The sequence below is a fragment of the Cladophialophora bantiana genome (genome assembly GCF_000835475.1).
Source record: "Cladophialophora bantiana CBS 173.52 unplaced genomic scaffold supercont1.2, whole genome shotgun sequence".
Classification (NCBI taxonomy): Eukaryota; Fungi; Ascomycota; class Eurotiomycetes; order Chaetothyriales; family Herpotrichiellaceae; genus Cladophialophora; species Cladophialophora bantiana.
Window position 1 is genome coordinate 402,473 of NW_015971576.1, and position 21,764 is coordinate 424,236.

Below are 21,764 nucleotides of genomic sequence, written 5' to 3' on the forward strand. Positions count from 1 at the left end.
GCATAGTTGCCTTGTCTCGCTGGACTTGGAGATCAGCTCAACTCCGTAGGCCTGATCGTTTGCAGCTTTCAATCTTTCGGCCTCATGCTGGCTCCTTTCTTGTGAGATATTCCTAGGGCCGAAAAATGTGAATACTATCGCAGAGCTCGCGTTGCCTGTCCTACCTCTAGTCATCACTGCTCCGGAGCACTATTCCACTGTGGGCAGGAGGGCATCTCGATATCGAAGCTTCTCGGAACAGGCGCAAGAGGATTTTGCTGGATTGGATGTTCAGTGCAAGATCCTCCAGATTCCTGCACAGCTCTTACTGACCCAAGAGGTTGGAGACGAGCAAGCAGCGCGAATGCTCCAGGATGAGAATGATAGCGGATGGAAAGATGCCCAACTTGATACATATCTATCCGAGCGGCTTTCCGGCGGCACTGCTTCAGCAGCCCGGAACTGCCTCGATCTCATCCGGCGCCAGATCGTCAAGCTCTTGGAAGTGAGCGAGTCGTTCACATATATTGCGGCAGAGGTAGAAGAAGTGAGTATTGTCGACCTCTTTCACCTGGAAGCCGAGTTAATTGCGGCAGGATGAGACGCTCTCCTTCAAGAGGAGGGCATGCCGAATCGACAAGAAGATCGACATGGCATGTTCAAAAGGCCGCATTGAGACAGCGCTGAAGAATCTCAGAGATCGCACCAAAGACTTCCGTGTCCTAGTGCAGCAGACGGAGCGTCTGGCGGAACGGCGCGCTCCTCAAGAACCCAGCCGATTCGCAAAAGCAAAACTAGAGCGCTTCAAAATCGTCAAGTCCGCCGCAAACAATCTTTACGCAGCCTTCGGCCAGGCCTGCACAAAGCACACAGAACACAAGGGCTATATAGGCCTCCAACCGACGCACAATGGTTCTGACCACGTCAATTTCGTTCTTGCCTTCAGATCTCTTACCATCCAGTCCACATCATCGAAGGGGCCAGACCCTCCAGGGGCGGACGTCGTCTGGTTCACCATTGAATCAACTATCACTGCAAGTATCCGGCCCCTCAAATCTAATGGTGTGCTAGAGTCGGTGACCAAGCGAGCGATAGACGCTTCCTCGGAGGATCCAAAAGCCTCCGCTGATGCTGTGCAAAAGAAGAAGAAGCAAAGAAAAAAAACTGCTTCTTTCCAATCAATCCCCCCTGACTGCCGCCTGATGTGGCCGCCATGCGCTTCACAAAGGGTACCTTCATTGGAGACCCTGGCCAATTTGTGCAGCCATAACAACTTTTGCAATCAAATGCAGAAGGTTTTCGGGCAATCCAAACTCCCCCCAGGCAGACGCATCGGATATCTAGAGACGAGCGACAGCTCGAAGCTCCTAGTATACATCCATTCCAGAATGGAGATGGTCACCCCGGTCACCAGAAGGGTCGAAATAAGGGCATTGAGCGAATTGCTGAAGGAAACAGCCCGTTCAATGCAACAGGGTTACTTTCTAGGTCCCCACTGGAGGATCCATGTCGGCAAACAAATGGCGCTGGCTCTGTTGCGGTTTCATGGGACTTGCTGGTTGAAAGAATCTTGGTCAAGCGATGACATTATGATATCGAACTTGGATGAAGACCAAGGCAGTGATTCACCGCATAGCGATGACTCTGCAGAAGAATCATACGCTAATGTTTCAATTCAACGACAAGGACTTGCTGTGAGATCACTGACTTTTTCACTGCGAAGAGCTTGCTTTTCAGTGTCTCCGCGGAACTGGGGGAAAAGTTCGCGGAAGCCGTACGGAAGTGTATCGAATGTGATTTTGGTCAAGGAAATGATGTCGCCTCGGACAGGTTGCAGACAAGCTTTTACCAATATATCATCTGCGAGCTAGACACATGCGAGCGAGCCGCTCGTGGCCTTGCGTAAGAAGACAGTGAGATAAAGCAAGCCGCAATTGTATCTGATGGATGTTCCTGGCGTCAGCAATCAGCACGTAACTTCTGACACAACGCTCAGCACTTTGCACAATGTCCAGTCACAGTAATCTGCAGAATCTGAGTGCTGCAGCGAATGCCGCGAGACATCTTAAAGCACAAATGAAATTGATTCGAGGACTGGTATGTATCTAATTACACTGAGACACTTCCCTCTTTGACTGGCAGTCGCACCAAGCTTGCAATCGGCCATTTTCGTGTCTCAACTCGAGCGGCGTCGTCCAGTTTTGACCAAGCTAGAACATTGTACAAGCATTTTCGAACTTTCCCCACCGCGCCTCTGCGACATGTCAGTCATCCTGCTGTATGTTGGGCTTTTCCGAACCACATACCTATGAGAAATTCTTGGTAAAGTTCTGGACCACTTCCTTCAGTTGTTGCTCGAGGTCCTTGCTCAATTGGCCCTCTTTGTCGATTCTTGCCAGTAGCTCAGCTTGATCGCTCTTCAAGTGCGCAAGGAAGTCAGCTTCCCATTGCAAGATCTTGCCGACGGGGACGCTGTCCAGGTGACCGTTGACACCTGCATAGATGAGGGGCACCATTTCGTTGACGGCCATAGGGCTATATTGCTTCTGCTTCAAGAGCTCAGTCAGACGCTCACCACGGTTGAGGGTCTGCTTGGTAGCGGCATCGAGATCGGAACCGAACTGTGCGAAGGCAGCGACTTCTCGATATTGAGCCAAGAAGAGTTTCAAGGAACCGGCAACTTGTTTCATGGCCTTGAGCTGAGCAGCTGAGCCCACACGCGAGACAGAGAGACCGACGTTGATGGCAGGTCGTACACCCTTGTAGAACAGTTCAGCTTCCAAGAAAATCTGACCATCGGTGATGGAAATGACGTTGGTAGGAATGTAGGCAGACACATCACCACCCTGGGTCTCAATGACGGGAAGAGCAGTCAAAGAGCCACCGCCGTGCTTGTCATTCATCTTGGCGGCACGTTCCAGCAGTCGAGAGTGGAGATAGAAGACATCACCAGGGTAAGCCTCACGCCCAGGAGGACGACGGAGGAGCAGGGACATTTGTCTGTAGGCGACGGCCTGCTTCGTGAGATCATCGTAGATAATGAGGGCGTGCTTGCCGTTGTCCCGGAACCATTCGCCAATGGTGCAGCCCGTGAAAGGTGCGATGTATTGCAGAGGAGCGGCTTCAGAAGCAGTTGCAGCGACAACAATGGAATATTTCATGGCATCGTTTTCCTCCAGAGTCTTGACAAGCTGGGCGACGGTAGATCGTTTCTGTCCAACGGCAACGTAGACGCAGTACAGTTTTTTGGTCTCGTCGGTGCCGTTGTTCCATCTCTTCTGGTTCAGCATAGCATCGAGAGCGACGGCGGTTTTTCCGGTTTGACGATCGCCAATAATCAGTTCACGCTGGCCACGTCCAATGGGCACCATTGCGTCGATGGATTTGAGGCCGGTCTGGACAGGTTGGTTGACAGATCGTCGAGGAAGGATACCTGGGGCCTTCACTTGAGCACGACGTCTCTCGGTGGTTTTGATTGGGCCTTTTCCATCGATAGGTTGACCAAGAGCATCAACAACGCGACCAAGCATGGCCTCGCCGACAGGGACGTCGACCTGGAAGCTGTCAGCTGAAAAAGTTTCCGCGAGCTGATTGATCTTCTCACAATCTGCCCAGTTCGCTTAACAGTTTCTCCTTCCTTGACAAGACGATCCGAACCGAAAAGCACAACACCGACTTGGCCGGCTTCCAAATTCATGCACATTCCCTTGACCCCAGAGGCGAATTCGACCAGCTCCTCGGCTTGGACGTTGCTCATACCATGAACACGGGCAATACCATCACCGACGGACAAAACACGACCGGTCTCAGCAAGGCCTGCTTCCTCTTGCACACCACGAATTCTTTGCTCGAGGATGGAGGAAACTTCGGTAGGAGATGCTTTGGCATCGGCTGCGTATGATCGGACTTGTTTAGAGGCAGCATTGAGAGGTGCAGGGGTGACGACACGGGACTGCGAAGATTTTCATCAGCTCGGAATCCAGCCGAGACGCGGTGGTAGAGCTTGATTTGACGGATTCCGAGCTCAAAGAGTCCAGATAAGGGCTCATTGACGCTGATATAGGTGACCCTGGAGCTTTTACTGCTGGTTGAGGGGGATTCAAGCTTACCGCAGCTATTCTGCCAGAAGCAGATAGGGCGCCAGCAATGCGGCCAGACTGGCGCAAGACGTTCCTCGACATCATCTTGCCTACCCGTGAAGCTGATATAAGGAACTTCCGAGGAGGAAAAGGAGTAATGAGATAGGTCGGAGGGAGTGGAGAGGAGAATTTTGATATGAAGTCGAGGAAGCCAGCTAGTAGTTTGTAAGGGGAGCTTCAATCGAATTAATCCCGGAAGTCGCAGGAGGAAAGGAAACAACTGAAGAGGCACCTTTGCCGAGGAGAGGTTCTTGGCACTCGCATCCACGTGATAGGCCCCTATACGACAAATTCGTGGCCGCCTTTTGAGTTTGGGGTCCAACTGCGGACGAACTGGGAGGATTCAGGAGGCCAGCAGGCTCAGACCGCGTCTCCTTCGACTGTGCATCAAAATGACCTCTGCTTTCTAGACTTGAACATGATGGAACGATCATTATGTGCCTATCTACAACAGTAGTTCCAACGACGAAAGCGCCATGTCCTCTCCGACCTCTCAGAACCTTTCCCATCCTCCCAGTTCCAAGGCGAACGTGGCCTCCCCCAAGGTGACCTCGGAAGATGTTGAACTGGGTGCTGTCCACAATGGCCAGGCAGAACCCAACATACCTCTGGAGGAGGATATCATGCAATGCGCCCGAATAGGTGCTCTTGAACACATCCAGAAAATGGTCCAGTCAGGCAAATACGACGCCAAATATAAGGACGACGAGGGAATTACTCCTCTCCACTGGGCTGCTATCAACAACCAATATGCCGTGTGCAAATACCTTGTCGAGCAAGGTGCGGACGTAAATGCAAAAGGAGGAGAATCCAATGCCACCGCCGTAATGTGGGCGTCGCAGAGGTGCCATTTCTATGTCGTCAACCTTCTGTTGCAGAACGGGGCAGATCCTCTTTTGACCGACGGTCAGGGATACAACATTCTTCACCTGGCAACTATTGATGGGAATGCGCTGCTATTGATCCTTCTGCTGCAACAAAATATTCCCGTCGATATCCCAGATCCTCAAGGCCACACTAGTCTGATGTGGGCAGGATACAAAGGCTGGCCAGCCTGCGTGGATCTCCTTCTCAAGTGGGGTGCCAATGTCAATGCTACAGACGACAATGGATATACGCCCTTACACTGGGCCTTGGTGAAAGGCTCAAAAGCCTGTCTGGACAAACTCATCGAGTACGGCGCGGACAGATTCGCAAAGACCAACGAAGGCAAGACGCCAATGACCTGTGCCGAGGAAATGAACACAAAACGGGCATACCATCGCTCATTATCTGATCACGGATACGACCTTTCCGGCAACGTCAAGACCCTCCCCCTTAATCTACACACTGTGGTCAGAGACCGCTCGAAAATGTCCAAATTCTTCTTTTTGTACCCTTTTCTGATCATCATGGTCGGCCTGTACATTATAAGTCACCTCAGCGTCTTCATTGGAGTTCCGGTTTTTTTGGCTGTCTGCCTGGGAATGCAGTATGCTGCGCAACGACTTGCAATGATCGGACCACTAGAATTTCGTGCCATTCACAAAACACCCTATTTGGCTGGCATATTCGCCGGGACACTGTTCTGGGTAGGAGTGAGCTATGTGACTTCAGTTCTACCCATCACATTCTCGACGAATCCTCTCACGACTATCTGTTTCACCATGTTATTCGCCACTACGACATACTTTTACTTCCTCTCAATGCTTGAAGACCCCGGTTGGATTCCGAAACTATCTTCACGGAACCAGCAGCGAAAGGTGATCGAGGAGCTATTCTCGTTGTGGAAATTTGACGAAGACAACTTCTGCGTACAGTGTATGATCCGAAAGCCGCTTCGCTCAAAACACTGCCGCCGGTGTAATCGATGCGTCGCAAAGCAAGACCATCACTGTCCGTGGATTGACAACTGCGTGGGAAACAACAACATCCGCCACTTTTACATTTACATCCTGAGCATGGCGATTGGGATCGTTCTCTACGTCCGCCTTGTCCTCTCCTACCTTGCTCTACTCCCACCACCCTCCGACGACGCCGTTGCAAAATGCCATGTTCTCTCTGCTTCGCTTTGTACTTTGGTGCTCCGTGACCCCTGGACGGTGGCACTCACATTCTGGACCTGTCTCCAGCTTGTCTGGGTGATCATGCTGATTGTGGTCCAAACGATTCAGATCGCGAAGAACCAAACCACGTATGAAAACATGAAGCGCCACGACAAAGTGCACGACCACCACCGTCCCTTACTCCCGACCCACAACCACCCCATCGCCCAAGGCGCAACTACAGCGCCCACTTCTTTAAATGACACCGCCGCCGCGTCCTCCCGTCTCCATCCGGGCCCTCGCCGGCCCGAAGGCTGTTTCACACGGTGGACCAAGATTTTAGGCCTCGACGCCTTCATGGTGACCGCGAGCGACGCATCGCACGGCCATCTGCAGTCGCGCAATTCCAACCCCTTCAGCCGCGGCATGGTGGGCAATTGCCAGGATTTCTGGTGCGATCCGGCTCCTGTGTTCGGGAGGAGGAAGAACGGAGTGGGCTATCTGGGCGGGGAAGTGGTGGATTATGCACACATGTACGAGGTGCCGTTGAAGTTGAGGACGAGTGCTGGTGGGGGCATGCGCTATGAGAGTGTTGCTGGCGAGGATGTTGACGAGATATGATTCCTAACAACGGAAGAGGGGAGAGCCGGGTGAGAAGAGATGTTTCTTCCCGCTTTAGCACGCCAGACAAGGCAACGCTGACTGACCTATCTCCCTCCTTACATACAACTTTGACGACACATGCTCTCTGGTACCGACTACAAGCTATTCGACATTGGCCTTTTTAAAGTATACATGCATACTCTGCTCTGCTCTGCTTTCCAAGTCGCTTTGGGATTCTCCTAGCTACAGTGTAGATTACACACAATGCCCTGAGACGGATTTCATTCCTGTTCCTGGGATCCTTCTGACTCTCTATGTGTGCTATAAAACCCACTTATTTGAATGGCTTCAATGCTTTTGAAACTACGCCACTATACCCAGTGTCGTCCAGTCCAGGCCAACCCAACTCCGCCCTGTGATCGACTTGCAATATGGAGCAATGTAAAGCAACGCAGGCCAACGTGGTGGAATACCTCTACATACGTACAGAGCTACACCCCAGACGACTGACATATCACCTCTTCCGAAGGCGCACCCGCACAGGCAAGCCGCCTTGCATGGGCAGCGTCAAGGAATTCGCGCTCCGGCGCTGGCTTGAGGATGGGTCCATGTTGAGGCCGTCGTTGACCTCGTCCAAGTCCCAGTCGCGCAGCATGCGCATCAGCACCCACGCGCCCATCAGCTCGGCCATCTTCTTCCCCAAACAACTGCGCGGGCCGCCGTTGAAGACGGCGAATTCGCCGGCCGAGAACCTGGAGCCGATGAACTTGAGGGTGGGCGGTCGTGTCGCGGGGTCGGCGTCCAAGTTGGGATTTGAGGTTGAGGTCTCTAACCAGCGCTCTGGACGGAACGAGTGGGCGTCCTCGCCAAAGGTCGAGAAGGAGCGGTTTAATGCCCAGATGCACCAGACTACAATTGCTCCCGCGGGTAAGGAGGTGCCGTCGGGCAGGGTGACCGGTTGGTTGGTTTGCTTTATTTCAAAGGGGACTGGCGGGTACAGGCGGAGTGCCTCGTAGAAGGTGGCCATGGTGTAGGGGAGTGAGGTCGGTTGCAGCGCTGATACGTCGATTTCAACATGCCCGTCATCGCTTTCATTATCTACAGTACCGTCGGCTGGTGACTGGTGACCCGTCGGGGTATCGAGCGTCGTTCCAAATTTCGAATCGACTTCTTCCCTTACCCGCTTTAATACTTCGGGGTGTCTCAGCAATGCGTAGAACGTCCAGGTGAGACTCTGTGCCGTGGTATCTCGACCGGCAGACAGGAAATTGAGTGCCGCATCAGCGACGATTTTTGGATCTCCCAACGATTCAATTAGTGAGTCAATCAACGTTCCAAATCCCAACCCAGATTCGTCGTCGCCGTCGGGCCGTTGACGCTGCTGCTCGAGCTTGGTCTCCTCTTCGTTGGTGTTGGTGATGAGACTCTCAAACGCTTCTCGAGCACGGCGTTTCCGGGCTTCGGACACAATCTGACGGCCAAAGCGTTTCACTTCAACGAGGGCGGCGCGGAAGGAAGAGCCCGTGAAGATCTCGGTGAAGCGGTACAGCGGGTTTTGAAAGCGGAGGCCGATTTGGGATGAGGCATGGTCAAAGGCTTTGCTGAAGGGCGAGGAGGCGTCGATTTCCATCTAGATTGAGGTGAGTACTTAATCACCGCATCTTACCCATGGTCACCCAGGACGGGTAGGTAAGTCTTACATCGTAGGCCATGTGTCCGACCACAGTGGTGGTGAGATCATGGAAGATCGTCTGTAAGTCGACCGCAGATCGGTCCTGCGCGGCTTGGGAGAGGACCTTCCTAGTGGACTCTTGATAGATCTCTGGTAAAACATCTTCGATCATGACATCGAGATTTGTCCCGCTGAAGAACTTCAACCCGGCTTTGCGTTGTGCGCGCCACAGCTCGCCTGAGGCATTGATAATGCCATAGCCTAAGCGCCGTCAGTCAAGTTAGCGATGGGTCGGTCGATGTTTTCACGTCGGCGACCTACCAAAAAGATCCCACGACCGTTCTCTGAAAAACGCGCCCTTGGTGATGGCCGCCTCGTTTTTGAGCACGTAATCCAAAACTTGGGGGCTGTTGATGACCACGCCAGGGGGTAAAGAAGGAACCGAGATCTCGAATGTCTCCCGGCCAAACATCTGCTGGCATTTCACGAACCAGTCGAACAGAACATGGCGAGGTTTGAGAAACTGGACGGCATTTCCCAAGAGCGGAAGAGAGTCTGGTGCGTGTCTGCGTGGTGTGGGTTAGAGGGTGCCGTTGATGCGGCCAGGGCATCTGTGAGGGGAATGGAATGGAATGCTTGCCTCAAGGCTTGACCGTGGCGATGTATTTTGGTTTTTCTGGTGAAGGCATAGTAGAGGGCGATGGCCAGGAAGAGGGCAATCGAGGTGGTGAGCCAAATCATCACCAAATTGCCGGCCACAACCAGCATCCGACCACAGGGAGCAGCACGGCCGTAAAGTAGCCAGCCAGTGTCTCTCGAGTTTCAGGGCATTCTTACTGCAAGAGCCGACGTCAGCGGTGGCGAGCCTTGTGAGGCTGTCGATGAGGGCATGACGCGGAAACAATGGCTGAGATGCAGGTGAGCAGATGCAGACGAGATGGAGATGGAGAGGGAGGCGACAGCCACCCGGAACGACTCAGGTCCTGGCGACTTGTCTCTCTCCCACAACTATTTTCTGCATCAGCGCATCAGATCCTCGCCCGCATTAGATTATGTGTTCGACGCCTTGATCGCCCCAGTCGTATCATGCGGTTATGATATCCTCCGGCCTTGATTCGCGGGTTCCTTCCATGGACGAGTCCCGACGCACACGAGCACCACCGTGATCGTCCTAGTCACTAGGCATGGTACGAAGAATCTGTCCAACTTCTCACATACAATCCCCTTATTTTTATTACCGCTCGCAGAGTCGGCCAACGGACGAGACCTTCTCAAGTCACATAATCGAGCGCCTCGACTCTCTTTTCAACCGTCGCTCATTACAACGCCCTCATTCTTCCCTCATTAGAGCCTCTGTTTCATCTGCGTTTCATCCATGCAATAATATCCCCCACGTCATCACCCGCCGAAAATTGTTGGGGCTCGTATTCCCAGCTTGTTGACGACCGACGCACCACCACAACAATGTCGCCCTCAGCAATTCACACCAAGGTTACGCCGCCATACCAGAGACCCAATCTGTACATCCATGGCATCGGAGTAGAGTACCCTCCTTATGAAATCAAGCCCGACCATCTGGCCACTCTTGCAAGGCGCTTTTATCCCAGCACCCCGGCGTGAGCCTCCATCCACTGATCCACCAGAATTGAACCCAATTGACGCAATCTTCTAGCCTCGAAAAGGTGCTGCGGATCAACGAGTATACTGGGATTGACTCTCGTTCGGCAATCGGCAACATTGATCATCCCATTGCGAATGCGCCCGAGCCGCCAACAATAGCCGAGCTGTGCGATCTGTTTCTCGATCATGGCGTGAACCTGTCCATAGAGGCGTGCCGCAAGGCCCTGAAGCAGTGGGGAGGAGACCTGTCCGAAATCACTCATGTCGTTGCCACTACCTGCACCAACTCGGCAAATCCAGGCTATGATCATTATGTCATCAAGGGGCTAGGTCTCAATCCCAGCATCGAGAAAGTCCTCCTGCACGGAGTGGGCTGTTCTGGCGGCCTCGGCGCCTTACGAACGGCCGCCAACATCGCGCTTGGCTCCAGCTTCCGACGGAAGCCTGCGCGCATCTTGGTCTTTGCTTGCGAAATATCAAGCACCCTGGTGAGATCTGAGCTGGACTCGATCCACAAGAACCAGGAGGTCAGAATAGGTGTCACCCTGTTCAGTGACTGCGCCTCGGCGGTGGTCCTCGGGAACGGATTCAGCGACCGCTATGACGAGGAACCCCTGCTAGAGCTCTTAGGTTGGGACCATAAGATCATCGAGGACACAGAAAAGGATCTGGGATTTGACGTCGACCCCGTCGGTAAGTGCAGCACGCCCCCTATTCGGGGAACCTGCGGCTGACTCTGCTGGTAGGCTGGAAAGTGGTCTTGACCCCGCGAGTTCCCAAGCTGGCATCAGCTGCAGTACCTGCCATGTTTGACGACCTGGTAGGATCGATCCCAGAGCTCGTCGACCTCGGAAAATTCAAGGCCTCGGACTATGACTGGGCACTTCACCCTGGCGGTTCCACGGTTATCACGGGAGTGGAACGGGCGATGAATCTGAAACCCGAGCTTCTCCGCGCCAGCTATGAGGTTTACATTACTCACGGCAATAGTTCCAGCGCCACCTTCTTCAGCGTCTTGAATCGACTGCTCGAGGGTGAAACGACAGACCACATCGTGGGGTGTGCCTTCGGCCCTGGGATTGCTGTCGAGATGATGGTGCTCAAAAGAAGCCACCAAGGGTCAGACCCAGAAACGGAGAGCCCAACGGAGACTTTGGTGGCCGAGGATGTTGACTGACACGGCGGAACCGGAGGGGCGGCTGTGTTGGGCATCTCTAAGGGTGACTTTCCATGTACAGGGCGCTCCAGGCGTCACAGAGTAGCGCAGCAAAGCATATGACATGTACAACCAGGTAAAGAAATGCCTCAGAAACGATGATTGGTTTTCGAAACCGTGCCTGTCGGGCCAATCTGTTTGCAGACCGTATGGAAGGGGCGACATGATAGACTGCCAGTGCTGCCGCGACCTTGCCAGCAGTATCATCTGGTGGCCGGTTGGCGAATACCATTGCCACCAGGACCGAGGCCAGTATAAGGGCGGCATATTGCCGGATAACAGCATGTGCATGGGGCGTGTGCATTCCCAGCTGGCGGGAGGGGAACAGGGCGAACGAGAGGCATGCTGGGACTTCGATGACCACGTGGATGAGGAATCCGAGATGTGGCGGAAGCATTCTGACGAGCTAGGACGGTCTAGAGGTGGCCAAAGTAGTCGGTGAAGTCTTGAGATGCAGTAGGCAGTCGGTAGTATTTGATGGGGTTCAAAAGCAGATAAGTTTACGATTCCTCGTCCCAAGTTTAGCAACGATCCACCGCCACTGGATACGAAGTGGTCGGTGCTTGTACTGGTAGTTAGAGCTGATCGCTGTTCCGCCCAGATGCCGGGCTGCGTGGTGGCAGATGGTGGTGGCTCAGTACCTATTGTACTTCTTAGTAAGAGGATGGTGGTGGTGGTGACGTCTTTCAAGGCTGAAACCAACTAGACTGAAAAACGACTCCCGCAGTTAATACCATCCAACATTTTTCCCACCACACGTGGACACGCACCTGAGATGTCCAGGTACATTGTATTTATATTCAGTCAACTTGACTGTGTTATGGGCTGTCGGAACAACGGCCTGGGAGGTGTACCGCATCTCCATGACGCCCGCCAGCCAGACTGTCTGGCTCCGTAGGAGGCATTTCTTCGAAGTCAACGATCAACCATGGTATTGCGACTCCTCCTTCTCCCACCCCTTGAGACATGGGCTGAACTACCCCTACAGGTTCCCGCAAACCCTCAGAGAAAAAGTCCAAGACTACTTGACCCTTGGTTGGATCAATAGGCTGCCAATCATCCAGTCCACCTCGCCGGCCGCTCTTGTCGCGCGTGTGCTCTCCACCGTCCTTGGTCCTCGACTCTCCGAGTATGCCTACGTCGACTTCGCCTCAGGAGCCGGTGGTCCAACACCATACATCGAGAATCACTTGAACAGCGAGCTTCGCGCCACAGGCAAGGAAGCCGTCAAATTCGTCCTCACCGACATCAGCCCGCATGTCAGTGCGTGGGAGGCAGTTGCAAAGAAGAGCAAGAACATCAGCTACATTCCTCAGAGTGTGGACGCTACAAATGCTCCTACGCAGGAGACCTTGCTCAAGGATGTTCCTGGCGCAGAGGGAAAGAAGGTCATGCGCCTTTTCAGTCTTGCATTCCACCACTTCGACGATGACCTTGCCGCCAAGATCCTCGCGAATACCATCGACACATCGGACGGGTTCTGGTGAGTGTTCCGTATTTTCGGCTCTGGGGCGTGTCTACTGACCTTTATCCAGCATCTTCGAGCTCCAGTCTCGCCATCTCAGTTCGTTCATCCTTGTTAGTTTGCTCTGGCCGCTTGCCATGCTCATTACACCCATCTACTTTCTCCGCTCGCCGGGACATTTGTTCTTCACCTACCTCGTTCCCATCGTTCCTTTTATTTGGGTTTGGGATGGCTACATTTCGTGTCTGAGGACAAGAACGTCCGAGGAAGTCGAAGCTCTCCTCCACCGGCACGTAGCGAGTGAGAAACTGGCGAACTGGAAGTTCAAGAGTGGTCAAGCTTGCCACACCTGGCCCATTGGCTATCTCAATTGGGTCATATGCTACAAGGAAGATTGAAGATGGCTTCACAATATTTTCCTGTCAATGAGATGCTCGCAAAACCTCAGGTTGCTATCTTTCACCATTCTCTCTTCGAATTCACAGTCTCTTTGACAAGATCAAATGCATGAAGTGAACACCAGAATCCCGAAAGAATCCTCACTATTCACAAAGCCTTGCAATCAAGGTCCTGTAAGGAGTCCTCTACTCCTTGCAGCTCTTGAAAGCGTCCTCACCTATTAGGCTGTTAATATCATAGACATTCGTTATTTCTAAAGGCCCTTAGGTGGTGACGGCGGTGGTGGATCTGGATGGGTGGCCCAGGTCTACCAGGTGGGAGCCATCTATGTCGCTACCCATAGTGTTTCGGTGTTTACGAGCGCGGAAATCTACACAAGGATAATGAAATATCATACCTGTGAAGGCTATGTGTGAAACTCTCCCCCACCCAACCCCCAAGCGAGGGTATAGGTTTTTGATCTGCGCTGGATGACTTCTGTTCCACGTGGGATATATTTTCCTATTGCTTTTGATCGCTATTTTGATGTTCCCTGAAAGATGACAGACGCAGCGGGTGGTCTCGTGTTTCAACCTGGCACTGCTAGCGACGGGCCAAGATTGCATCAGCCTTACAGCAGCAAACTGCGCTAAAGCATCCAGACTTCATGGGGCCAGTTAGGCATCTTCGGCCGACTAATTGTCAATATAGTTGAAACACTTGCCGCAACTACAGTTTGCCGCGCGGTAGAGCCCAAGATGCTGAAATACACAAAGATTGTCGTCCTGCTTCTCTTCCTCTCTATAAATATGCCTGACTGTCTGCACGACAGTTGGATCCTCAAGCGGGAACTAATGTTACTACCCGGACAGGTTCCTGTGGTCTGACAACCAAGACAAGTATTCATGGGATAATGGAAGTAATTGGAGCAGCCGCCTCGATCGTTACATTGATCGAGGTAGCAAAGGTGGCATTTGAGCTTCAGCACCGCTTTCAAGAAGCGCCAGAGAAAGTTAAGAAATCCATCCATCATGTCCACTATCTTGCAATCCTGCTGCCGACGCTGCTCGAGGTCCAAGAGAACATTCATGATGAGTGTGGCATTGCGAAGGCTTGCGCCACGATGCTGGAGGCATGCCGCCATGAAATCGCCGCTCTCAAGGATACTCTAGCCTCGATCACAAAGGGCAGACATCATGGCCGAATACATTGGGCGCTCGTGGGCCACACGAGGGCGAAGGAGTTGACGACTGAATTGGCCCAAGTTGAAAGCTCCCTGAGCTTAGTGCTTAACATGCTACAGTGGTAGGTAAGAACGGGATCCATTTTAGAGGAATACAACTACTGACTTTAAAAGCCACCGCTTACAGATGCTTTCCGAAGTGACGGCGAATCTGTCCCAGCAGATGGCACTTGCCAAAAGGCTTGTGCAACGGCCCAACTTTTGTTCCTGCTGTCACAGCGAACGCACCTGCCCGGACGCAAGAGGCAGAAAAGGTGCTTTCAATCAGAAAGGAGCCCATGTCAGTCGGCGGACATTCGGCTGCACCAATCTGGCAACGGTAACTGCGACCGTCGCGTATCTGTGCCGCGATGGAGACTATACATCCGTCTTGTCGCTCAAGCTGGATCTGATTTCAAAATGGGGACTTCAACTGGAGTTCTCTGGGTGGCTACCTGAGCTTCGAGTGGACAGAATTACGCTCAGCACGCGTCAATTCGTTCCAAACAATGACCCCTTCATGTTGGCATGTCATGACGGCGACATGGGGGCTGTTCGAGAAGTTTTGTCGAAGAATCCTGCCAGCGTGACCTTCTCAGACGAGTGGGAACGCACTCCTCTCTGCCTCGCCATTGAAGGAGGGCATGTCGATATATGCAAAGAGTTACTTGGTCGCGGAGCCCGGATCGACTCGACTTTCGGCCAGTACCAAACGCCGGCGGTATCATGGGCACTGAAACTCCGGAAGTTGGATATTGCTCGTCTTTTGCTCTCCAAGGGAGCATCGCTCGAGCATCTAAGTGCTTGGGGGTGGTCACCCATCTTTTACTTATGGGCGGAGACGCGGCGACAAGAGGAGTCGTCCTTGTTTCTCGACATCCTGCGAAGCACAGATGAGTTCGACTGGCTGCATCGAGGAGTTGTCGACACTGAAGGATGGACCTTACTTGCTCGATGCGCTGTCTACGGAGTCCCGAAGGACACATTGACTCTTATAAAATACGGCGTCGATCCGTCCGAAAGGGCTCCCGGGTCCAAATGGACAGCCCTGCATTACGTCGTCTACTATGGCGTCGTCGACACCTTCTTCGCCCTATTCCCAATCTTTCAGGATCGCGCAGACATCGAGATCCCCGACTCCATGGGTTGGACATTGCTCCACCTCGCGGTCGGAAACGGGAACGCTGTGATCATACGCCACCTGCTCGAGAACGGCGCGAATTGGAAAGCTGAGACGTTGCCGTCTTACGACGAAGACATACCTGATTCTATACAAGGGATTCCGGCTTCTGCTGTCCAAATCGCACTCGCCTACGGTGAACAGAGATATCTCGATTTCTTGGACTTGCTCGACGAGCTCGGCTTACTTGAGGACGAGCGCGAAGCTGACGAAGTCTGGTCTGATGCTGTTTCAAACTAAGCTTAACCAACAACCAACAACTCAGACGAGACCTGCAGGTCACAGGTTATACTCTCTATATTCTTCCACCTCGCCATGACTTGACGACATCTACAAAGGAAATTAGGCGTGAGCATTTTTCGTATCTCGTACAAAGGTTCAATGGGATATTTCCCTCAATATAAGACCAGACCGTTCACAATTTACTCTCGCCTCCTCCCCCTCCGCCGCCATGCTTCTCTTTGGTCTCCATCCACCCGAAGCTCGCTGCGCTGTTCAGGCCGGGATCGATGATGACGTTCAGCACACAGACCTTTTCAGGCTCGATGAACGCCAGCCTCGTCGCCTCGGCCAACTCGTCTTCGGTCCGCACAAGCCAGCCTCTCCCACCGACCATGTCGGCGAGGAACTCATAGCGCGTCTCGTACAAGAGGGAGGTACTCCGCAGTCCTCTCCTGCGTGATTCTTTTCGATCCTTCTCCTCTTTCCCTTTCCCTTTCCCCGTCGTCGGGGCCCTTGTTGTGGCAGTAATCTTGGTGTCATCCCTCGCGGTCTGCGCTTGCATCTCCCTCCAACGGTTCTCCTCGGTTGCGTCGCCCTTGTATATCCCGCTGTTGTTCATCACGATGATGAGCACGTCCATCTTGTGGCGAGCCATCGTCTCGATCTCCATACCCGAAAACCCGAATGCGGAATCCCCCTCGAGCGCGACGATCTTCTTCGTCCCTCTCCGCGGGATGTTGTACGCAGCCCACGCGGCGATCGCGTACCCCATCCCAATGCCCATGGTCGCGTACGTCCCAGCGTCGAGGCGCTGGCGTGGGAACTCGAGAGGAAACATGCTGCGCGAGATGTCCATTGTGTTGGCTCCCTCGGAGACATAGACTACCTGCCCGTTCTCGGGGGGAGAGAGGGCGTGGAGCTGGGACTTGATAATGTGGTAGGCGCGCTCATATGTTAGGAGCGCATTGGGCTTCGTGGACGTCGTTGCCAGACGAGCAGATTTCTGTTCGTTTTTGGCCGCGCTTGCTGCGAGGAGAGAGAGGTACGATGGCGGCCGTGGTGACGTCGGCGACAAGGAGAAGCGGAAGGTATTGCTCGGAAATGCCTTCCACTCCTGACCGAGCTCCTGGCGGAGTTGATCGACGACGAAGCCAATGTCCCCGAAGATACTGAGCGACGGCCGACCGAGACTGTTCGCCCGGCCCAGCTCCTCAGGCGAGATGTCGACCTGGATGATCTTGACGTCCGGGCGGTATTTGGGCGCTTCACCGAAGTGGAGGATCCAGTTCAACCGCGCGCCCAGAAGGAGGATCACGTCTGCGTGCTTGAGCGCTGCAGAGCGGGCGGACGAGGTGTTCAAGGGGTGAGAGTCCGGGACGATGCCCTTGCCCATGGGCGTCGCGAGGAACGGTATGTTGTGGGCCGAGACGAGGCCTCTGATGGAGCCCTCGGCGCGGGCGTATGCTGCACCTTTACCCACGATCACGAGCGGAGCGGAAGCGGACTTGAGCAGGTTCACCGCGGAGACAATAAGGGCTGGATCTGCCGACGGTTTAGGCGGCGATAGCACAGAAATTGACGGGTGGGATGTCGATCTCTTCGCGGGGACTGGCTCCATGATCAGTTCAGTGGGCAGGTCGACAAAGGCAGGACCCGGTCGACCGTACCAGGCGGTTCGATAGGCGTTGCGGATGGCCGCGACGATGGTCGAAGGGTCTCGCGACGTCGGGCGGATGGCTCTCTTGGTGTGCGGCGTCAAGAGGGAGATGGCGTCCATTTCTTGAAAGCCTCCTTTCGTGGCGAGGCTGGACTCGGACGAGCCTCCGAGGACGAGGAGCGGGAATGCATTGGCTGACGCGTTGCCGATCTATTTCACCAAACCAACCCTCAGCGGGAAAGGAATAAAAACCCCAACGAGAGCAATAAAAGAACAGAGAGACGAAGCAGGCAGAGACATGATAGAGGAATGCACTTTTTTCTCTCTCTCTTCGCTACCTCTTCCTGTATGTGTGCATGGTGTACGGAGTACTCACCCCAGCCAGGCCGTGCAGAATGCCCGGCCCGCCCGTCAACAGACACACGGCGGGCTTGCCAGTGAGATAGCCGTAGGCCGACGCGGCGTAGCTACAGGCCTGTTCGTTGCGGTAGCCGACGACGCGGATGCCCAGGTCGATGGCCTCTTCGGCGATCTCGGCCACGGGGATCCCGACCAGCGTGTGGATGACGGCGACGCCCAAGTCGTACAGCGCCTGCGCGATCACCTTTGCGCCCGTCAGGTTGTCGTCCATTGGCGTGGTATTGTTATTGGTATTGTGGACGCAGTCAACCGATATAACAACAACGAGGACGCCAACGACGCCAATGACTGGCAGTCTGTACGGTTAGAGTAGAAGGGTGTCCAAGGGCACTTGAGTTGAGGTCACATTTGAATGGGCCTCTGTTCAAATACTGTCGCAACCGAGCAACGACAACAACAGACCTGATATGTGCGTGTTGCGGTTCTTTTTCTCTCTCTTCTTTGATCGGTCCCCGGCCCCCGGGCACTTTTTTGGGTCTTTGCCTCGATTATCTGCTCTGAGGCTAGAGGAGGTGGCGGAAGAGATATTGAACAAAAGCGGAGAAATGTACATATGGAGTTCGACTCGAATGGCGTGATAGACCCGAGGTACACATTAATACCTGATTGGGAAATCCCATGATGGCCCAGACCTATCACGGCAACGAGTCGGACGGAAAGGCAGTTTAGTAGCATGCATATAATAAATAACGACTGCAGCAACTTGTTCGTCCTGAACCCCTGGGTCCTCCCTCCTGGGGGTCACTCGATATGCACTATATTGAACTGCCTGTGACTGACAGCCCCTTCTGGACGCCCGTATTGATGGTAATATGGCTTTCTGTTGCAAGAACCGAGGTCAAACTTTGATGGCGGTTCTGGAGATCCCCGACTTCGGACGCGCTTTCTTCCTTCTCCGCAGAGGGTAGTTGTTGGTATTGGGGTTGAGTGGAGGTGGTACGTACCAGTTCTTCATGGTTTGTTGGAATAAGCCAGAGAGACGCAGTTCCGGAACCTGATAACGTCGTCATCGATAGCGAAGGGTACAAGACGTTGAAGTACAGACAAACCATTGAGGATACGTATCCATCCGTCTGTCGTGTCCCTCCTATTATCGCCCATCCATCCATCCATGGCTAGCGCCGTCTCATCCCTCCATGCCGGGTCAGGCAATGAACGCTTCAACGCCGAAGCAGCGTCTTGGGACCGCAATCCCTTCGTCCACAAGGCTAGCAAACATGCCGCGGAGGCCATAATCCCCCGGTTTCCGGCATTGAGAAATCCACCCGGGCCTGACGGATTGACTGTACTGGAGATAGGCTGCGGCACGGGGCTGCTCTCCCTCATTCTGGCGCCGTATGTCAAACGCCTGGTCGCTGTAGATGCCGCAGAGGGAATGATTGATGTCCTAAAGACCAAGGTGAAGGGACCGGGGACGCCTCAGAACATTGTCCCCGTCGCTGTCCTGCTGGAGGACCCGGAGGACAGACAACTACCTCCCGCAGATGAAAAGGAACCCGATGGAAAGAGGCTCAAGTTTGACCTGATCACTTCGCACCTGGTCTTACATCACATCCCCGACCTGAAAACGGTGTTGACGACCATGCTCGGCTGCTTGAAGGAAGGGGGCAGCGTGGCTCTGACTGATTTCGAGAACACGGGGCCGGAGTCGAAGAGGTTCCACGCCAAGTCGAGGATGGGCGGCGTCGAAAGACATGGCATCCATCGCGACACGATGGAAGCCTTGATGAATGAGGTTGGATTCGTGAATGTTCGGGTAGAAACGGCCTGGACCATGGACAAATCCGTAGAAAAGTTCGAGGGCGAGTTTGGTGAGGCTGGGAGGCCGGGGGAGTTGCAAGGCGAGATACAGCGCTTTCCCTTCGTCCTGTGTATAGGCGAAAGGAAGTTTTGTCAGTGAACGTTAGCTCGATGATTCTATGGCCTCGACATCTGTTCAACAAGATGTTGTTAAGCCGGCGAGACTCGCGGTCTTCTAGGATATGGTAGGAACAGAAACAATACTTCGTTATTGATGTGTTTCTTCTAAAGACACCGACGAAGAGCGGGAATCACAATGCTTTGCCATGTGGCGATGCTTGAAGCATTGCCTCAAGAACCGGCTCGAGGCAGCTAAGAATTGAACAAGAAATTGACCCGTTGCAATTGATCAATGTGTTGAAACGTATAATTCACTCCGACTCCCATTCCCCGAAGCCAATTTAAGCCAACAGGCCCTAGCTTCTCACTTTCTTCCGATGTTTGTAGTTGTCTCTTCTCCTTTTCCATGTTTCGCTTTCCTTTAGTCCTTCCCAGTTACACGATCGCCATTGTAAAGCGTTGAAAGTCGCATCTTCACCTTTTCGGGTGTTGTGCCAATCCGTGAGCCACTCACTTCCCTTCACCAAGGATGTCGTCTGAACCTTTTCTTCTCTCCAATGCCTAGCTACAACGCCCAAGTGGTTGAATCATAGTTGCTCATAGCGTTTTGTCCGCCAGCTGAGTAATGTTGGCAGGCGTAACTGAACAAAAGGCTACAGTGCTGGTCCAGTAGCTCGCAGGGCCATCTAGACCTCAAGGAGCGCTGCCTTTTCCTCGACAACGCCGTCCTCGGCTTTAGCAGCCAGCAACCTCATCGCCTCCTTGCGGGCAAGTCTCTTTTCCATCCGGAACTGCATGAGCGTACCCAAAAGAACACCAAAGTTAATCTGCACGGGCACCACAATCAAAGCATACTCAATATTTTTCACCCGTGCGAGATCCAATTTCTCGAGTGTTTGAAGGGCACCATAGCCCAAGCTCGTGGTAATAGCGATACCAAGAAGCATGAAAGCACGGACGAGCCAGTTTTTGCGTGTGTTCTTCGGGAGCTTGGTGGAACCGCGGGTGCGAGAGTCGACGTGGATGAAGGTGTGGATCACGTAGTAGACATACGTGAGAAGAGAAACGCCGATGGAAATGGGAAGAAGGATCATGTTAAGTTTCTTAAGCAGACAGACAATTTTCATCGCGATAGAAGGTTTGGACGGATCGTCGGACTCCGGAAGGGTTTTTGGAACCCACCACTGTAAGCCCCCACGCGTTAGTTAGGCGTTTGAGCTGTGCGTCAAGCACCGAGATTTGCAGGGTACATGGACTTACATCGAAAAGCGGCATCCAAATTATCATGAATACACAGACGTACAACCAGCTGATGATGTATCCGACGGTGTAGGCAATCTAAATCAAAAGTCAAAGTCAGCACCCACCACCACACCCGAGTGGTTATAGAAGCAAAGGCATACACCATAGTCCTCTTTCCCGGGAGCTGGATATTCATGCTTGCCAGCATACACAATCTGCAATGGCCCAACCCGGAGGGCTTCCATGAGGGCCATGAGGAGAATGACGCAGCGGATCTGCTTTCTCATCATGCGGAGATTGAATCTGCGGATCTTCTTCCAATCCTCGACTTCGGGTGTAGAGGTGGGAGAGGGAAGAGCATTGTCGACAGTGGGGGTGTCAGCTGCTCGAGAGGCTGCTCGAGAGGAGCAGCGATGAGGATACCACGGGCAGGGCATGGTGACGCTCAATTGACGACGGTGAGAGTCAAGCTGCATCAGGCAGAGAGGGGAGACGACGTGGTAAAGAATAGAAGAATGTTTGCAGACGATGATGCGACAAAGAAAAGATGAAGGAAAAGAGCGGGAGGTGATGAAGAGGGAGCAATTGAAGCTGTGGATTGACTGCTGCCTTTTGTTACGCAGATGACGGATGAGCCTGGGCGGCCCGGCGAGTGGGCAGTGAGGACGGGGGAGCTCTCTAGCGCCAGCGGAGGGTCGCTAGTCCTATACTGGTTTAGTGGCTGCGGCACAGTTCGAGGTTGTGTCGGCCAAGTCAGCCTTGTGCCTTTCTCTTGGCTGGGCATGGGTCAGCCTCATTCCCACAATGTCGGGAGGCGGATGCCAACAACATGGCTGTGAAACTCCATACAGAACTTTCATCTTTG

The 21,764-nt window shown here is 53.4% G+C and overlaps 11 protein-coding genes across 11 annotated transcripts; 6 read left to right on the top strand and 5 right to left on the bottom strand.

Annotated features, from left to right (window-relative positions):
- Nucleotides 1-343: 343 nt before the first annotated feature.
- On the top strand, nt 344-1,850 carry Z519_01152 (uncharacterized protein; the record flags this gene model as incomplete). Its single annotated transcript, XM_016758909.1, has 2 exons — nt 344-526; nt 576-1,850. 2 exons carry the CDS (start codon nt 344-346, stop codon nt 1,848-1,850), a joined length of 1,458 nt encoding a protein of 485 aa, XP_016624237.1.
- A 435-nt stretch (nt 1,851-2,285) lies between these two features.
- On the bottom strand, nt 2,286-4,160 carry Z519_01153 (ATP synthase subunit alpha, mitochondrial; the record flags this gene model as incomplete). The annotated part of the gene is made up of 3 exons (XM_016758910.1): nt 2,286-3,533; nt 3,584-3,931; nt 4,089-4,160. The coding sequence occupies 3 exons, from the start codon at nt 4,158-4,160 to the stop codon at nt 2,286-2,288; spliced, it is 1,668 nt and encodes a 555-aa protein (XP_016624238.1).
- Nucleotides 4,161-4,594: 434 nt separating this feature from the next.
- Z519_01154 (uncharacterized protein) lies at nt 4,595-6,763 on the top strand (the record flags this gene model as incomplete). Its single annotated transcript, XM_016758911.1, has 1 exon — nt 4,595-6,763. One exon carries the CDS (start codon nt 4,595-4,597, stop codon nt 6,761-6,763), a length of 2,169 nt encoding a protein of 722 aa, XP_016624239.1.
- A 496-nt stretch (nt 6,764-7,259) lies between these two features.
- On the bottom strand, nt 7,260-8,889 carry Z519_01155 (uncharacterized protein; the record flags this gene model as incomplete). Its single annotated transcript, XM_016758912.1, has 3 exons — nt 7,260-8,375; nt 8,446-8,678; nt 8,739-8,889. The coding sequence occupies 3 exons, from the start codon at nt 8,887-8,889 to the stop codon at nt 7,260-7,262; spliced, it is 1,500 nt and encodes a 499-aa protein (XP_016624240.1).
- Nucleotides 8,890-9,881: 992 nt separating this feature from the next.
- Nucleotides 9,882-11,214, top strand: Z519_01156 (uncharacterized protein; the record flags this gene model as incomplete). The annotated part of the gene is made up of 3 exons (XM_016758913.1): nt 9,882-10,033; nt 10,090-10,730; nt 10,784-11,214. The coding sequence occupies 3 exons, from the start codon at nt 9,882-9,884 to the stop codon at nt 11,212-11,214; spliced, it is 1,224 nt and encodes a 407-aa protein (XP_016624241.1).
- A 37-nt stretch (nt 11,215-11,251) lies between these two features.
- Z519_01157 (uncharacterized protein) lies at nt 11,252-11,650 on the bottom strand (the record flags this gene model as incomplete). The annotated part of the gene is made up of 1 exon (XM_016758914.1): nt 11,252-11,650. One exon carries the CDS (start codon nt 11,648-11,650, stop codon nt 11,252-11,254), a length of 399 nt encoding a protein of 132 aa, XP_016624242.1.
- Nucleotides 11,651-12,116: 466 nt separating this feature from the next.
- Nucleotides 12,117-13,116, top strand: Z519_01158 (uncharacterized protein; the record flags this gene model as incomplete). The annotated part of the gene is made up of 2 exons (XM_016758915.1): nt 12,117-12,736; nt 12,789-13,116. 2 exons carry the CDS (start codon nt 12,117-12,119, stop codon nt 13,114-13,116), a joined length of 948 nt encoding a protein of 315 aa, XP_016624243.1.
- Nucleotides 13,117-14,009: 893 nt separating this feature from the next.
- Z519_01159 (uncharacterized protein) lies at nt 14,010-15,738 on the top strand (the record flags this gene model as incomplete). The annotated part of the gene is made up of 2 exons (XM_016758916.1): nt 14,010-14,401; nt 14,454-15,738. 2 exons carry the CDS (start codon nt 14,010-14,012, stop codon nt 15,736-15,738), a joined length of 1,677 nt encoding a protein of 558 aa, XP_016624244.1.
- A 175-nt stretch (nt 15,739-15,913) lies between these two features.
- Nucleotides 15,914-18,008, bottom strand: Z519_01160 (uncharacterized protein; the record flags this gene model as incomplete). Its single annotated transcript, XM_016758917.1, has 2 exons — nt 15,914-17,587; nt 17,754-18,008. 2 exons carry the CDS (start codon nt 18,006-18,008, stop codon nt 15,914-15,916), a joined length of 1,929 nt encoding a protein of 642 aa, XP_016624245.1.
- Nucleotides 18,009-18,908: 900 nt separating this feature from the next.
- Nucleotides 18,909-19,697, top strand: Z519_01161 (uncharacterized protein; the record flags this gene model as incomplete). The annotated part of the gene is made up of 1 exon (XM_016758918.1): nt 18,909-19,697. One exon carries the CDS (start codon nt 18,909-18,911, stop codon nt 19,695-19,697), a length of 789 nt encoding a protein of 262 aa, XP_016624246.1.
- A 646-nt stretch (nt 19,698-20,343) lies between these two features.
- Z519_01162 (uncharacterized protein) lies at nt 20,344-21,336 on the bottom strand (the record flags this gene model as incomplete). The annotated part of the gene is made up of 3 exons (XM_016758919.1): nt 20,344-20,841; nt 20,918-20,995; nt 21,061-21,336. 3 exons carry the CDS (start codon nt 21,334-21,336, stop codon nt 20,344-20,346), a joined length of 852 nt encoding a protein of 283 aa, XP_016624247.1.
- Nucleotides 21,337-21,764: the final 428 nt, after the last annotated feature.